Source organism: Saccostrea echinata, unplaced genomic scaffold (assembly GCF_033153115.1).
Source record: "Saccostrea echinata isolate AGI-Se365-2 ecotype Australia unplaced genomic scaffold, CSIRO_AGI_Sech_v1 ptg000007l, whole genome shotgun sequence".
NCBI classification, from domain to species: Eukaryota; Metazoa; Mollusca; class Bivalvia; order Ostreida; family Ostreidae; genus Saccostrea; species Saccostrea echinata.
Window position 1 is genome coordinate 4,695,408 of NW_026889756.1, and position 12,550 is coordinate 4,707,957.

At 31.5% G+C, this 12,550-nt stretch overlaps 1 protein-coding gene across 2 annotated transcripts; it reads left to right on the forward strand.

Moving 5' to 3' along the window:
- Nucleotides 1–3,314: 3,314 nt before the first annotated feature.
- LOC133180747 (uncharacterized) lies at nucleotides 3,315–10,705 on the forward strand. 2 transcript variants are annotated; one of them, XM_061315220.1, is made up of 6 exons: nucleotides 3,315–3,417; nucleotides 5,307–5,384; nucleotides 7,543–7,669; nucleotides 9,044–9,198; nucleotides 9,541–9,754; nucleotides 10,124–10,705. In XM_061315220.1, exons 2-6 carry the CDS (start codon nucleotides 5,309–5,311, stop codon nucleotides 10,614–10,616), a joined length of 1,065 nt encoding a protein of 354 aa, XP_061171204.1. In that variant the 5' UTR covers nucleotides 3,315–3,417; nucleotides 5,307–5,308; the 3' UTR covers nucleotides 10,617–10,705. The 2 variants fall into 2 exon arrangements, with proteins under 2 accessions (XP_061171204.1, XP_061171205.1); XM_061315221.1 differs by lacking the exons at nucleotides 3,315–3,417; nucleotides 7,543–7,669 and having other exon boundaries at nucleotides 5,288–5,384.
- Nucleotides 10,706–12,550: the final 1,845 nt, after the last annotated feature.

The window sequence follows — 12,550 nt, forward strand, 5'->3', positions numbered from 1 at the left end:
TCCATGTATTTGTATATTCATGAATTCATTTAATCAATTATTAACATTTAAGTTCATGGACTTGAAGCCAGGTCTCAAATATATGTTTTTTTCTATAATTGAATTTAAATTATGGCTCAACCTTAATATAGTGTAAAATACAAAAAAAAAAAAAAAAAAAAAAAAAAAAAAAAAAAAACTCTTCTTGAGGTTTCAAAGTAAAACCATTAAATATCTGCTTATTTGTTAATTAATTGTTTAGAATGAAACGCATGAGATTTTCAAATAAAAAACAAAATGATATTAAACGTTTAAAATGTTTATGTTATGATTAAAGACGTACAACACACTGGGGGAGATAACTCTTGCGATTTCAATTAAACGTTTAACTTGACGTCAAGTTTGACGTTTATAATAAATCGTCTAAATTACGACCGAATCGATCCCGACGTAATTATAAGAAAATGGGATTAGGGGCTTGATGTGGTTTCTTTAGAAATACCAAATCGTATCATTGATTATTTGCGCTTTTGATTTAAAACCCGCCCCTCCTCCTTAAAAAGGGAAGAAAAGAAAGATTATCTCTTAAATTTCTTTAATTTTATATGAAACTCGTATCCGTGATCAATATAAGCACAACAATATTCTTTATCTTTTTATGATATAAATGCTTTCTTTCGTTACAGTTGGCTATGTAACAATCGCATTACCAGATCACGAGCATATCTTCAAATTAAGAATTAGCGATATAAATACTGTTTTGTTCACTGATCAAAGAGGAACAACTCTAAAAATGTGGGAGATTTTCGCCCTCCCCTAGTTGAGTTATTTCCTCCTGTTTGTCGAACAGTTATGAAGACACAATGAATTCTGATGAACTCAGGAACTGAAAACTATAATATATACTAAGTAAGTACCGAAAATGTAATAGAACTGTTTATTGAAATGGTCCGAATTCATGAATATCTTATATGCGGCAAACTGGCCATATCCGACCATCTAGATCTACGATCTACCACTGTCAACAATTTCAGTGCGCATTTCCTCGAATCAAAACAAAACATTTTAAACATGTATCAATGTACATGAATATTTTGACACATGAATAATTTGAACATAGATGGAGAATTTACAGTTTGATAAACTGAAGTTAATAAAGACGACTACGAAATTTCCATTTTATCTATAGAAGCAACAGAAGGATGCATACAAGAGGGGGGGGGGGACTTTTAGACCCCTCTCTTGTTTGAAATAAATTAGAAACAATATATTCCATTTACCAGCCTGTTTACATAATAGAAGAGTTGAATTTTCAACATTGTGCGTTCACCTTTAACGAAAAATAAGATTAAAATTCAATGTAAGTTCATTAGTTGAATTCATACGCAGGTATAGAATTAAATGCATGTCAGCCATGTGTATGGACTACATATTGGACACGTGGACATAAAATCCTTAGAGAATAAGTTTTACTTTTATTCTAGTAGTGGATAGTTTAACTCTTTTTCTAGTTGTCAGAATTTAAATCTGCATGAATGAATTAATTAATTGGTACTTCAGGGATTTAAAAGATTAAATATATATCTCGAGGGTAACCTATGTTTCATCAAGCTCTAATGACAGCGTGCAAAAAAATGGGGGGGGGGGGGCTTCTTCAAAAATTGCCTATACATCTGCATTTCAATGAACTGAAAAGTTTAAGAACTCTGATATATAATGTAAATATTTTTATTTTAAAGCAAACGATAGCTTGGAATTTTTCATGTGTGTTTGTAGATCTAACAATTTCTTCGTCCTACGTCTGAAAGACGCTTGAGAAACGTGACTATAGGGGAAAGGGGGGGGGGATTTTTCGCTATAAATTCAAAACGGCTCGTTTAAAAAAATTACAAAAAATTATCAAGATTACTTTTGTAACCAGTTACATGAAAAAAGTATTATTCCCCAAATTAAACGATAGGTGTTTTTCGTAAAAAATATTAAAATTGAAAAATACGCATTTTCCAAGGCTTAAATGAACCATAGTTTTTCAGTTTAAGTTCTTCGAAAAATATTTTGGCGATGTTTACCTCTACAAAAATACTTTATTTGTGTGGTTAATGCTTAAATGAATGAGTCGATGAAATTTGACAGCCAGACTAGCTGCACTTTTTTGAAAATCAAAGTTTTATAGCTAGCCGATTGGAAATTTATTCTCCGCATGAACAGCCAAAGGGGGGTAACTTTTGGAACTTCCTGTCCAAATACGACGCGAACGATTTTGTCCAAAATGTGCATACACATTGTATATATAGTCATGTATAAAATATACAAAAATAGCGAAAATTAAACGATAGGAATTTTTTGGTGGTGGGTGTGTTGTACGTCCTTAAATATATAAATTTGCACATTGTAAATCTAATAAACACATTTTGAATACATATTGGGCTGAATTCTATGACCGTTTACACGTATGATGAAATAACTCGACTTGGTTTTAGCCTATATTAATGAATTTCACACCAAATATGAAGTTTTGAATATTTATCTACATTAATTTTCCCTCATGAAATACATTAATCGGTATTGACAGATCTTCATTTGTTTTCAGTTATACAAAACCTTCCTTACTAAGTCTCACTTCTAAAGTGTAATTTCCTTTTTCCGTTCGAATCAATAAACCTGGCCTTATTCAAACTCTTTTTATTTTTTTAAAGCTTCAGAAAACGATTATATTTTTTTTATTCACTCGGAACTGTCCCCTCATCCTGTCAAAAAATATTTTAAATTCAATATTTGCAATTCTAAAAAGTAAAAAATATCCCCATTTTCCGAAGATATTTTTTTTTTAAATCCTGAGTCGACAGAGGGCGAGCAAACATTTTTCATTTTAACAAAAACTCAAATGTATTTCATTGTTTTAAATAATTAGAAATAATTCGAGGAAAGCGCAACAAATATTATTGTACATAAAAACCTAATATAGCCTGTTAATCAATTGAAGAGGGCGGGGAGGGGGGTGGGGTTAAATTCAGTTTAAAATGTCACTATATATAGATAGTAAGAATATATCAAGAATATATTAACCGATGTTATTGTAAATGAGAACCAAAAATTAGATTTGAAATATTTTCAGTGTGTTAATTTACGAGAATTTATTCCTTATAACAAAAACAAATCGCCCTTTGTGTCGCAGTGGTAAGAGCCAATGACTAACCTACATCTATAGTCACCGAGTAAGGCGTTGTTTGTATCGTCGCAGGCTCGATTTCTAATCGCAATACACGGAGCTGAAGAAGATAAACGTATTCTTTATTCATAACCTTCTTACATCATTAAGTTACCAAGTAAAACAGGTTTTATATGATATCTGTAAAAATAGCAATGACATACGTCGAGATGCGTCATTTCTATTTTACTTATATATCACTCATATTTGGACGGCATACCAAACAAAAGGTAAGTGAAGTGTGAGTTAACAATCGCATTACCTATGTAATTATTTAATTGTTTATCCATGTATTTGCATATTCATAAATTCATTTAAACATTTATTAACATTTAAGTTCATGGACTTGAAGCCAGGTCGCAACTATGTTTTTTTTTCTATAATTGATCTTAAATTATAGCTCAACCTTAATATAGTGTAAAATAAAAAAAAAAATAAAAAAAAAAAAAAAAAAAAAACCTCTTCTTGAGGTTTCAAAGTAAAACCATCAAATATCTGCTTATTTATTCATTTATTTTTTTAATAAAACGCATGAGATTTTCAAATAAAAAACAAAATGAAATCAAATCAAACGTTTAAAATGTTTATGTTATGATTAAATATATAAATTTGCACATTGTAAATCTAATAAATACATTTTGAATACATATTGGGCTGAATTCTATGACCGTTTACACGTATGATAAAATAACTCGACTTGGTTTTAGCCTATATTAATGAATTTCACACCAAATATGAAGTTTTGAATATTTATCTACATTAATTTTCCCTCATGAAATACATTATTCGGTATTGACAGGTCTTCAATTTTTTCAGTTATACAAAACCTTCCTTTCTAAGTCTCACTTCTAAAGTGTAATTTCCTTTTTCCGTTCGAATCAATAAACCTGGCCTAATTCAAACTCTTTTTATTTTTTTAAAAACTTAAGAAAAAGATCATATTTTTTTTAATTCACTCGGAACTGTCCTCATCCTGTCAAAAAATATTTTAAATTCAATATTTGCAATTTTAAAAAGTAAAAAAAAAATCCCAATTTTCCTAACGAAGTTTTTTTTTAATCCTGAGTCGACAGAGGGCGAGCAAACATTTTTCATTTTAACAAAAACTCAAATGTTTTTCATTATTTTAAATGATTAAAAATTATTCGAGGAAAGCGCAACAAATATTATTGTACATAAAAACCTAATATATCCTGTTAATCAATTGAAGAGGGCGGGGAGGGGGAAAGTTTTTAAATTCATGTTAAAATATCTCTATATATAGATAGTAAGAATATATCAAGAATATATTTACCGATGTTATTATAAATGAAATAACAATCAAAAATTAGATTTAAAATATTTACAACGTGTTAAATAACGAGAATTTATTCCTTATAACAAAAACAAATCGCCCATGTGTCGCAGTGGTAAGAACCAATGACTAACCTACATCTATAGTCACCGAGTAAGGCGTTGTTCCTTTCGTCGAAGGCTCGTATTCCCCTGCAGGCTTTGGAAACATGTCTTTTTTGATTATTTAAAATGAATTTTGGAAAAATATCGTTGCGGGTTCGAATCCAGGAGACCAGAACTATCCGTTGAGGTCTTTGTTGCCTAGGATACTGGCGTGACAAATACCCTCGCTGCCCAATCTATAAATACCAAGCACATGCCGAAATTCTCAGGCCCTGGCAAGTGTCATTGGCAATTGTTGGCATCTAAACATGAGTGCAAAACAATGAACCAAAACTAAAAACTATACGTTCAAAATGTACTTCCTTCAGTACATAAAGTTAATATTCTACGTTTAAAAAATTGCCTACTTAAATATATAGACCGTGCACCTATTTGGCATTAAATATCTCAATACTTTAAAGACTTTTGAGCTCTATCCGCTACAGTTTGATATATCAACATTGATTGATATAGTAATGACATGACACCATGTCAGATTAAAAAAAATATACATATGTGTTCCGCTACTTGAGTATGAAAAAAATTGCTATTGTATTGCTTTAATTTAGATACCTGTATATCCCACTGCGAAATTCATCTTCTGTCAGAGATTATATTTTCATATCATACACTACATTACTATGTAGCCAAAACTATAAAAAAATCCATCTTTTCTATTTAGATATGGGGCAATTTATATCGACAGGACCAGTTGTTTGCAAAAGGAAGGAGGACCTCGTCCGTTATGCATGGGACTCGGGTATATAATCGATTTATCTTTTAATTTTTTATTTATATTCTTGACCTTCATGAGCTAGGTTTTACACCTAACATATCAACCTTGTGTATTTCAATAATTATCATTTAATAATCAGTTTTATTCAGCTAAATTTTTTATAACATACAAGTGACATCACATGTTTTGGGACAATCTTTTGGACAAAAAAAACATGCTAAATTTTTGCAAGAGTTTTTGAAGGTGATGTTTGGCCATCATTTGTTGTTGAGACTAACGAGTCATGAAGAACTTTAAGTAGATTTGAAAACACACTGACATTTTAAATATTCAACTTAATTTTTTCCCTCCAGTAAATATTTTCATGCAAACTTAAATTTAAAATCAATTGCTTTTATCCTACACATTTCATGTGAAAACAAAACAACATTGTATAACATCTGTTAGATTACATGTAATTAATTCATATACAGGTAATTAGCGTTAAAATGAATTACCTACAAATTGTTTTCAATGGAGGAAAGTTAAAACAACTAAACAATTTACCATCACCTTCACCAAAACTGCTTCCACATTCACAGAATCTTCTCCAAAAATATGTTGTGATTTCTTTTTTCTGTCTGATGTTCAATTTCTCAGGGTCAATGCTTCTGGCTGTCTCCGCAACCTAACGATGTTATTGCCTTTCTGATTCTGGTATACATCCTGTAATTTGAATTAAAGATGATAACAGACACGGATAAATATTAAAACCTTTCTCTTTAATGTTTGCAAGCATTTGCAGCTATATCATTACTGACTTCAAGATATTTCTATTGGCAGTTACTTTTATTGTATGAATCATGCAGTGGAAATATTTACATATCAAATAATATTTGACACATTTAAAGTTGCATAACAAATTTGATAAAAATTCAATGTCCTCACTTGTACATACAAACGACAATTTCCCGAATTAGTCTTGAGTATTCTAGAGTGTAAATAACCTGTACCATAAATTTCCAAGCTAAGAGTATCTTTTAAACAGGCTAAATAAAATCAACCTTTGTTACTCAAATAATATAAATACGTCTCAAAATAGTAATTTAAAAGTTAATTTAAGCGTACAGCAAAAGTTAAAAGAAAAGTGAATGGGATTTTTAATTTCTTTATTTAATTTTCAGTGTTGTTTATTATATTTTTGTTTTCATCGCTGTACAATTTACAGCCTTTCACACGTAATGCTTTTGTGTGACACAGTCCCGAATTGAAGTAATATATACACGCATTTAATAACAACCTCTTTTTGTTCCTCTTTCTTAATTGCTAAAAAAATTTAACAAATCCCTGCTTTTAAATGTGATGGGAATTGGGTAATGCATGTACATTGTTTTAGTTAATATGAAAGATTCCCAAAAGTATTATATAAAATCATAATCAAAATAGCTCCTCTTATTACTTAAAATGTGTGCAACTTGCATTATCACCGTAAAAAAATCAGTTTATCATTACAAATATTATTGAAACATATATATGAAATACTTATATTCCTGTTCCAATTTCAGCTTAACTAGAATAGGTTGGTCGTTATCGAATTGTACTATACCAGTTGGAAAATTATAACGCATTTCAACGACCAGGATGATCGTTTAAAATCAAAGCGCTTAACTATGATGTAAGCATATCTGATGACGCGTGTGTCAGGAGTTAAAAATAAATTCTTTTAGAAGTTGTGAAGGAATACATGAGACGTTCTGGAATCAGATTATATCAGTTTGGAAAACTTGACACATTTCCACGATGATGTGGACCATTTGCTGTAAGCAAAGCGCTTGATAAATATAATTTACTTGATTTTTTTCTTTAGTTCATTTTGTTCTTACATTGTTTGTAAAAAAGAAATACAAAAAGAACACCATAAATGTCTTGTGAAGTGATACATGAGAATAGTGGAAAGTCTTATCATATATGTAATATGGGATATATCACAAAAGGGAGGTCAAAGAAAAAAGCCACAGATATGTGACAATTTAGAATAGTTCCATTAGTCTTCAGTCTTTGTCCAAGTTGTATTTGTTGTGATGGAAAAATTGTCAACCCAAAAGGTGTGCATTACAACAAATATCTTATTAATTTAATTCCCATAAAAGAGGGGAAACAAGGTTTTTAATAATTCACATTATTGTTTTTTCATATTTTGCAGTGAAGTCTAATTCTGTCAATGAGACTATTAAACTTGAAGTTGGACCGCAGGTTCACGGTTTCTTTGGATATATAGACACCAGAGAGAAGGAATACGTAGACTATACACCCATTGTCATTGCCTGCATGTAAGTTTCATAAAACTTTTTATCTCTCAATGTGGAAATTAAAATAAAATTGTATCGGTTATTTATCCCCTTGTAAGTAACACGCTTGTGAATGTTAGCTTGAGTGATTGCGTAACGGAAGTAATAATTGACAAACGGATAAATATGCTATTTTGCGAAGGGATACCACGCTTTGTGTTGCCTTTGTTTATTTTGACTCTCCATTTATTGGTAAAATATGAGATTCCAACAGCATTTCTTCTAAAATTCTATAAAAGTATAACCCTCATGACAACAAGGTGTTCAATTTATAAAGACTCAGGGTTTTTTTGGGGGGGGGGGGTAATAAAAAAAATGCCCCGGTAATGTTGTCTAGTTGATACGTCTATAGAAACCATTATATCTATGACAAAACTGTCACAAACAATCTCATTAAACATGTATAATAAAGGTGCTTTACAATGTCTTTTGATAAGGCATGTGCTCCCCTAGTCCGTCTACAAACTTTAAAATATTTCCTAAGTATTCAAGTTGAGAGATATAATTGGACCAAATCGAAACTTTCAGTACGTGAAGAAATAAAAGATAGAATGTCTTAAGATAAAGATAAACTGAATTTTTAGAGTCAAATTTGAGGAGACTGGTGGATAAATGGGTTAATCCTTGAATAATTGTGGTATGTAATTGGACACCAAATGCTTAACAATTAAAGAATATTTTTTTTTTTAAAGGGAGAAAATGTAAAGATAAAGAACTAAAGCGAATGTAAAGTGATATGGCCGATTTGAAGATAAATATGCCGGACAGATATAAATCTCTTTCTTTTACAAAGAAAATACAACTTTAAGGACCCTCTATACACTGCACACTAAAGAGTTTTAATTATGTGGTATTGCTATACAGTTAGAGTGATCTGCCCTTAGATCTAAAATAAAGAAATTAAAATGTAGAGTGTATTACTTAATTTGTAATCAATTAAGTATTCCTTATAACTGAATAGGCCAGGGTAAATTAATTGAAGGCTTTATTTGCATGAATTTCCCCCACTCATGTAAACAGCAGTGATTTCTGTTCATCAATACTTAATTGTCTTTAAACAGTTTTTCTGAGGGTAAATGCAAGGCAACCTATATTGAAAATGAAATATATAACTTCGACATTCATTTCTTTATACAATATAATATCCAATGTCCAAAAAAAAAAAATGCTTTGGTGTAGAGAAGTTTCTTAACATGACATGATTGTCAAAAGCACGACAACTATTCAAAAGCAAAGTAAATAATTGAGGTATTCATGACTCTACGGAACTTCAGGTTGTTTCGGATAACGGGATTCGAGATTTTTTCGCACATAACAGGTGTGAACTGGAAAAAAAAATTATCTTTTCTGTTTCAGGTCTGGAGATTTCAAGCTAGCTAAGAAGCTAATTGATGTTGGGGCGGACATTAATTTACGTGTACGGAGTTATGAGCAGCAGGAGGCGGTTCCACCTTTGTATTATGCTATAAGAGCAATGGATGCAGACATCGTAAAGCTATTGTTAGATTCAGGTTTGAGATGTTAGTAATTCAACAAACAATGTGCATTTTTTCTTCCACGGTATAGTGTAAACTTAATTATGTAATTAATATGCAACACTTTTAAGAATACAAGTTGTATCCATGGTTGTAAGATTGAAAAGCTCATGGATTAATGAAAATATGTGCAAGAAAAGTATATATGGATATGGGTGACACTGTTAAAACAAGTTTTTCTTTAGGTGTTCTTAAATAGAGTCGAACATAATATATATCGAAATATTTATTTAAAGTTATAATGATTTATTATAATATATCATTATAACTGTAAATAAATGTTTTTATTTACAAATGAACATAAATTTTCTTCATTAGGTGCGGATGTGAACGAATATAAAGGATATAGGCAATGTATTTGTCTTCAAAAGCCAGAGATAGAGCGATACAGTATTATTCTTTCGAAGTATTCAATAAATTTACAAGCGACTTCTGATCGTACATGGTCGCCAATGACAAGAATACTCGAACTGTACTTGTCAGCCGGGGCAAAGTTAAACACCACTCGCTGGGGTCACTGTTTCTTTTATGGGTGAGAAAAAAGTGGATGCAAAAATAAATTTCAAGTGATTTTGACGATATTTAGCGTTGCATTATCGTTTAATTTAGACTTAGGTTATTATAAAATAATATTATAATTCAAATAATTACAGTTGAATGAAGATCTGACAGACATGATTACTAATAAAAACCTTTGGATAATATACTATAGCTTATTATCAAGTGTCATTATAGTTTCACACAAAATAGTACACCCAAACTGTAAGCGAATCTAAGCAATATTTATTTATTTTTGTTATTATATCTAGTAGAATCTAAAATGTATACCAACATCTATTAATTGCGAAAATTAGAATACGTATTTATTATATGTGCTGCAATATATCGTTGTCGTTTTCAGGAGAGGAAAAGTCTACGAGGCAACTCCAAATCCACTGGGCATTCCTACTCCGTGCTTTTCCTGTGATACGGTTGTTTTACTTCTACAACACGGTATTGATCCAGACCAATATAAACTCAGCGACGTATTGCTACAATTTTCTGACCATTATTACCACTATCGTTATAGATTTAGAAGAGACTGTATATGTGTGGGTTTTCATATATTGCTGCACATATTCATTGCAGCCGGTTACCACTACACACATGACGATCTAGATTCTCAGGATATCCAGATAAAAATGAAAGAATATGGCTTTACTATGGAAGAACCGCTTAGCTTAAAACACAGTTGTCGTTCGATGATAAGGAAACACTTGCGGATACTAAATAAAGATACAACAATTTTCCCTTCTGTTGACAAGTTACCTATCCCACTTTCGTTAAAGGATTACCTGAAATTGTACAATATCATTGACTTAAACAATTGTTCAATAGACTGTTACATTTATTGACAAGTTGCTTAAACTCTTGGGTTTAATAGGTATAAACTCTCTCCAGATTGTGATCAAAATACCCTGCAAATGTTGTGTGTTAAATAATTGTAAACCTTGAAATTGAGAATGATTTATATATAAAGTCAAATATATGAAAAAATATATTGTTGCTAGTTGAATAGTTGACATGTTTATTTTTAGTGCTATGGATAGTTTGACCTGTCCCCAGGAACATTATCCAAATCTTTAATGATTATTTAAAAGTAGATTTTGTAGTATTGTGAATAGTTAATGAAAGTAAATAAAAATGCAAATAAAAATTCAGCATTTGTATGCAGAAATCTCTTCGATTCTCGCCAATCTTAAGATGCACTTTTCTCAATATTTTCATTTGACAAACAGACGGAAAAATAGCAGACACCAAGGAAAACTTATAAACCTTGTGGGCGGAGGTAAAAATGTTTGTAAGCAGAAAAATAATGTCACTTCTAGTTGTTCAACATGTACAGTTTGTATTTCACTTTATCGGAGGTCTTTTTTACTAAAGTCGATAACATCAAAACGTACGACTTTTCTTCACTTTATACGACTATTCCTCGTAATATATTAAAACTAGGCATTTTGATATCATAAACAACTGCTTCTCCGATATAAATGGGACTTGGAAATTTTCGTATTTTGTAATTGTTTAAAATCGCTCTGATTCTACACACAAGAACTCTGAAGTTGTTATTAAAAGGATGCTGGTGTTCCTGATTGACAGCATTTATGTAGCCTTCGGAGACCAAATCTTCCAAAACACTCTTAGAATTTCGAGAGACACTAACTGTGCTCCTTCTTTAGCCGACCTAATTTTATATTCCTAAGAAGCAGAATGTATTCAAAAACTTCTACATGAAAAGCAGAAATCACTTGCTGTTGCCTTCAACTCGACATTCAGATAAATGGACGACGATGTATCAATTAACAACAGTCACTTCGATTCATATGTGGACTCGATATATCCAAGTGAACCTGAAATAAAAATCCCCCCAGAGTCTGCCAAATCTTCCCTTATTTGGATGTTTTACTGACTATAGACGATAACGGCCAACTAACAACGAAATTGTATAACAAACGAGATGACCTCAGCTTTTCAATCGTCAGTTTTCCTTATTTATGAAGTAATATTCCGCCATCACCTACATATGGATTTCACATCTCCCAACCTAATCGAAACTGAAGAGCATGTTTTTAGTCCCCAAACAACAAAAGGTTGAACTCATAAAAATATTTGAATTTACGATATATACTCGCGTGAAAATCCACTTAAATTGGAGAGGTAAGGCGACACTGATAAGATCGCTTAAGATAAGATCGCTTAAGATACACCCTAATCCCAACCTATGACTCCAACCATAAAGCCAGTAGAATAAAGGCATCCTGTCGGTATGCAATCATAGTGCACGGGATAGAGTTCATGACATATGTGATATGCACAAATGCAACATCCAGAAATATGTGACAAGAATCGTGATCAGCAAAACACTACCTCCTCGCGTAGTTTCCATTTCCCAATAAATGAAAGGGAGTTTTCTAACTTTGCGCGTAAACTTGCACAACTAATGTAATATGCATATCATACTGACATTTCCACATCTGTAAACATGATTCCAAAATCTGGTACAAAGGAATATTTGTTTGTCTGGGTTTTTTTTTTTATATAGAAATCGAATGATTTTGGATTTCAGATATAGTTCTGATCCTAGCATCAAAGTTCCAGATTGAGCCTGTATAGTAATACTTAGTAAGAGCGGCAATCCTTGGGAGCACAATATAGCACCGAACAGGTAGCTCCGGAAACCGAGAAGTACCACCGAACTCCGAGAAGCACCTACGCATCTACGTTAAGGACGCCCATGGGAAAGACGCCTTGAAATATTCCGAGAATATGAATACAGTTATTGTGTTTT

What these genes read in the sequence shown, in the direction of transcription:
- LOC133180747 (XM_061315220.1), top strand. Translation starts at nt 5,309, where the DNA reads ATGGGGCAATTTATATCGACAGGACCAGTTGTTTGCAAAAGGAAGGAG. An exon ending in CCGTTATGCATGGGACTCGG is followed by an intron (nt 5,385 to 7,542) that starts GTATATAATCGA and finishes CATATTTTGCAG; the next exon opens with TGAAGTCTAATTCTGTCAAT. An exon ending in CCCATTGTCATTGCCTGCAT is followed by an intron (nt 7,670 to 9,043) that starts GTAAGTTTCATA and finishes TTTCTGTTTCAG; the next exon opens with GTCTGGAGATTTCAAGCTAG.